This window comes from Aplysia californica, unplaced genomic scaffold (genome assembly GCF_000002075.1).
Source record: "Aplysia californica isolate F4 #8 unplaced genomic scaffold, AplCal3.0 scaffold00009, whole genome shotgun sequence".
Classification (NCBI taxonomy): domain Eukaryota; kingdom Metazoa; phylum Mollusca; class Gastropoda; order Aplysiida; family Aplysiidae; genus Aplysia; species Aplysia californica.
Window position 1 is genome coordinate 3,050,761 of NW_004797279.1, and position 5,334 is coordinate 3,056,094.

At 39.3% G+C, this 5,334-nt stretch overlaps 1 protein-coding gene across 1 annotated transcript in view; it reads left to right on the plus strand.

Moving 5' to 3' along the window:
- Positions 1-2,037: 2,037 nt before the first annotated feature.
- The window catches only part of LOC101862465 (sorbitol dehydrogenase), a gene marked incomplete in the record, with an annotated part of 17,693 nt that continues 14,396 nt past the window's right edge, over positions 2,038-5,334 (plus strand). Inside the window, 2 exon segments of the mRNA XM_013082883.1 lie at positions 2,038-3,413; positions 4,147-4,180. Coding sequence (XP_012938337.1) covers positions 3,360-3,413; positions 4,147-4,180 — 88 coding nt within the window.

A 5,334-nucleotide genomic window follows, 5' to 3' on the forward strand; every position in this document is an offset into this window, starting at 1 on the left:
ATCTATCTATCTATCTATCTATCTATCTATCTATCTATCTATCTATCTATCTATCGGTCGATCGATCTGTTCATCTTTTTTTAGAGTCTATGGTTACAAGGTAGGATTATTTAGAACCTAAAAAACGACACAAAACTATTTTCGCCTCGCATTTTAAACTTTAGATAGAACTGCTTTTTGTAACCGAATTTGTATTCCTTTTTGCACCTCTCGTTCAACCTCGATCACACATTTTAACCCACATACTCACAATCCTGGTAGGGTTCATGATAGACCCCAATGGCACAACAACTACCAGCCCCGTGGTTAAAAAATGGTATATGTGGTTTCAACGGTCAATTATCAATGATTAATCCGCCAACACCCATTCAATCTGGGTAACATTCGAGTTGCCTTGAAATGGAATGTTAGTCTACAAAGGAATATAGCCAGTGCTTCGCTTGGGCTAAAGAATTTTCCACGGTCTAAGGGTACGGTTATTATGAATAGTCAGGGACGAAGGACTCCAGGTAGATAGTCTTGTACGTGCACACAAATATGGCTGTCCGAACGTGCAGAAATGGGCAATATTCGTATATTATTTCCACAACCTGTAATGATAATTGTACAGTGTTGGTCTTTTTCCTTTTTTCCCTCAATAGATATCTGAATAAAAACCAACAACATAATACAGCCATTAGAGAAAGGAACATAATTTGATCCTTTTTACTCTTATTCATTTAATAACAACACTTATTGTTCTTTAGGTCACTGAGTGTCGCATAATGCTGGTGGAAGTAAGAACAAGGAAACGACCTACGTTCCTTGTTATGTCGCATCATCTATGCAGGTGTCGGGATTCTGAGGCTCGAAGATGTGTCCACTTGTGTATGTTATTTTTATTTGCTGTCCACCACTCCCATATTATCGCCTTTCAACGCCCAACATAGCCATTGCATTATAAAACATACTTATAGAGTGAGCCCTGACTTAGTCTTTAAGAAAATCCCATACAGAACGACAACTATTTAAGAATTGCAACACAACAGCATCTGCAGCAACGTAATTAATGGTAATAAACTGCAGCGTCAGCAAAAACAAAATAAACAGCTTGATAAATTGTATCACTTGCAGCACATATAAGTCGTATAGAAGAGGCATTTCTAGAGAGTAACGTACAAAAAGGCAGACGAGAGCGAAGGGAATGATACATATTCGATAAGAAAGAAAGAGAAAGCTACCACAAAGCACCCGCCAATCACCAAAAAGCATAATTATGTAAGGAGAATAGAGTTAAAGCTGAAGAGAATTTCAATCCCGTCTCACATCAAGTTACTTTTTGTCTTGAACATTAAAAGTATCTATCATGTTTCCAAAGTATCCAAAACATAAATGCACGCGGAGCCGTTCCTACAAATACACTATCTGTAGCCGTAGTAACGCTGTGACAGTTACTACTACTTCCATTTCTACTACTTCCATTTCTACGACTGTCGCTACTATTACGGTTACCACCTGCTACCACAACAAACCTTTAAGTCACGCTTGTTAAACTAATATCACAGTTCATCACACCGTACTTTTCCACACTACTTCTTACCCTGACCTTTATTTTGACTCTTGCCACATACTACTGATGCCTCAGTTTTAGGACAATAATAATATATTTTAAAAATAATAAATGACTTTTATAAAGCGCTCAACCCCAATGAAAGTACACAGGCTCTGGGCGCTTTACAATAAAATAAAATGTACCACAGTAATATAAAACGTTGTGTTCTGACTAAAAGAAAGTCACTCCAGATATTGATCTTATTGATTTAAAAACAGAAATGACTTCAGCTGACATTTGAATGAAGCAAAAGATTTGATTTCCCTTAAAGTTCTTAGCAAAGCATCCCAGATCTTGGGGCCTTGATATGCAAATGCCCTTTCACCCATTGTTTTAAGATTCATAGATGGGAAAAGAAATTTCTTTTTGTCAGCTGATGACCTTAAACTGCGAGTAGGCATGTACAGTCTCAACAGATTTGATAAATATGGTGGCGCATTATTAGTCAAGCATTTGTGACATATTGTGGCCAACTTGTACACAATTCTTTTCTCCAAAAGAGGTTTAGCAGAGTCTTGCTTTCTTTTCCGCACAACCAAACAGGCAGCGTTGTTTTGGGCAGTTTGAAGTCTTTTAACTTTCTCCAGTGATATTCCTGACAATCTGAGAGGCTGTTTTTGGATGTAATTTAAAAAAACACACCAAAAAACCAAAGACAGCAGACCACCAGTCAACTTTCCGAATATTGCGAGGAAATCAAGTATTTTTAAAAAACTTGAAACGTATTTGAATTCTGTTTACAAGCATCTGCTTTGTTTTAAAGAAAAGTAAAAGGTAAAGAATATTTGTGGAGACAACCTTACTTTACAACGGACTGGCAGAAAATAATTTTCTTTCGCAAGTCAAATCTAATTCAAAGCTTTATATGCATGGCCTTGTACACACATAATAAACCCTGGTCTTCGAGATAACTGGGACTGAGATCGTCCCTGCTACAGTGGCGGTGGTTAGTGAAGGGCTCACGGGCAACCCCCCCCCCCCCTTCCTCCCCCAAAACTTTATCCCAAAGTATATGAAAGTTTCTTCAATATCGAAATAATTAGTTGAAACCGCTATGATCGCACATAAAGAACACAGAGTGATCAACTTGGCGGCTTGCTCGTTTATCCAATCACTGTTGCCACCGCTTACAATTATAGTAACCTAACAGCCAATCAAATGTCTTTAGGGCTCAGCTGAGGATGGGTCCATTCCCACGCCCATTCCGTAATGAAACTCTTTTTGTAAAAAGGTAGAAGACTGGAAAAAAGAACACTGCGCTAAGGGCCCACACTCTCTTAGCCCTGACAATGGGGGTGAAAGTTTACAAAACACTTTCCCCCAGTGATACAGACATCTAAAAGACCTTTGTCAGGTGCGTTCTACTTTCCGCGAATATACGACCTAATCCAGCTCATTGACGGAATATGTTTGAGGTGCTGTGTGTGCATCCTGGCGTTTGTGCCGCTGAGATTTAACAGTTATAAATCACGTCGATTCCACTTTTAAGGCAACTTTTTCATCCAGAAAAATTTAACTTAGAACAAAGAATTGGAAAACAAAGGCGACTCTTCTCATTTGAATGGCTTTCAAAATGTCGTGGCTCACCGTGACTATAGAGAAATCAGTACTGTTTAGGTCGTATTGTCTGCTATTTGGTGGTAAAAAAGTGGAAGCAACCGAAGCCCCTCCCAAATTTTGGTCCACCCAACGCCACTGCCCTTCTATCACAACGGCTGTAACTGCGACAGTGTTGAGACATTTGGGCACCAAACAGTGACAGCGAAACATGGCGGATACCAATTTGACCCTTACGCTCTACGGCATCAAAGACTTGAGATTGGTGAGTTTGCTCTGTCTTCGCTTTCCATCTATAACGTTATGAATGAAGCATTATGAATTCTCTCTCAGCAGAGAAAGAACCTAGACATTATTCTGTATTTGTAACCTTCTGGACATTTTCAAAAGGCTACGACTGTTGTATACTATTTTCATCATATTTCGATTAGACAGAATCCATCCAAGCTGTAGATCGTCGTGAGTTTGTATGTGCGTATGTACGTATGTGTATGTATGTATGTGTGCATGAGTGTGTTTGGGTGCGTGCGTGCGTAAGTATGTAAGTGCACGCGTATGTCATACTATGTGCTTATACAATGATTTGTAAATCCATAATGTTTCATGTTAAGAGCATAGAGCATTGCATAAGTGGATATGCCCTATATAAATGCAATCCATTATTATTATTATTACTGCATTGCTTCGAGGTTTTTTTTACTTTGGTATTTATTTTACATGTGTCATCTTCATTGCGTTTATAGATACGTATATTATGATATGCAATGTTGAGACAAAGAGGTGTACGCTCTTGGCCCTCATCTATGATTATATATTCTTTTGTTAAAATTTGGCCATTGCAAAAAACATTTGTTGTATATCTAAATGTTATCATAAATATGATTTTACAAGCATAGACATATCCTACTTAAATTACATTATCAACAGAACGAAACCAGTGAAACTAAATGACATTTAACATGGCTGATTTTTTTGTTTTTCTTTTTGTTTTGCTCTAGGAAGATAAACCGATCCAAGAACCCGGCCCCGGAGGTGTGTACTTTTATCGTGCATTATGTTAATGAGCTAGCATTATCTTGCTTTGTGTTGATGACCAGCAAGCACCTCAAGGATTGTACGCAGTTTGCGCCCCCTTCTTATCTATTGTGTTTGTGCTGAAACGAATTTCAGTCGTTTTTATCTGAATGTAGGAAGGCAGGACGGTCCAACATTATATTGCAGGTACAAGGCTACCCCATTTGGCTATGAATTCTTCCGTTTAACGTCTCAATTCAGATCAAACCAAAACTGCCCCCTCTTGTGGAAACAGTAATAGATAGATCTATGAGCTACTTTTAGCATAAACAACTTGTATTAGAAGTGATATCAGATACAATTTTTAAAGCGCAATGATCTTCAACAGAACAGAACAGATGATAAAGGGAATGTCAGTCCTAAATGCAAAACGAAGTGGGATTTCATAAAATTGTTCGAAATCTCTTAATAATTCGGTCTCTTCACCTGTTAAGCGCCTCGAGCGAGGGATGCTATCCTAGTCTGAAGTCAAAATCCTGTCAGAGTGGGACGAACTTAATACCCCGCTTTCTGTTTTGCCCTGGGCTCAGCGTTGTGCATCATATGTGAAAGCCGCTTTAAGGTCTGAAATAATTTACTGGCCGTGTCGGTTTCGCGTGCTTCCCTTGAGAAGCTCGGCTTAGAAAATTACGGAGCTCTCACTTAAGGGGAAAACCGGAGACAGCGATGTCGTAATTGAAGGGCGGTGCAAGAGTGCCTTTCAGGGGACGAGAAGAATCTAGTTTGGGTTTTGAATGAACACTGAGTTGAAGAAGAAAAGAGAAAAGGTCAGACAGTCTGATGGACGGGGAGACTGATGGACACAGACAGGCGCACGGACGGACAGGCAGCAGGCGAAAAGCTGAACAGACATACAGCGAATAAGAAAAATAAGAAGATTGAAACCAAGCGCTTTATGCACGTGAACAAGGGTGGGGGGGTAGTCGACAGAACGACAGACAAGCGGGCGGGAAGACTACGAACAGACTGAAAGACGGACTTTGTGGCAATGTTTGGGGCTGAGAATGAGTAAAATGGGAAGAGGATAGGTAGATAGATAGATAGATAGACAGATAGATAGATAGATTGATAGATAGATAGATAGATAGATAGATAGATAGATAGATAGATAG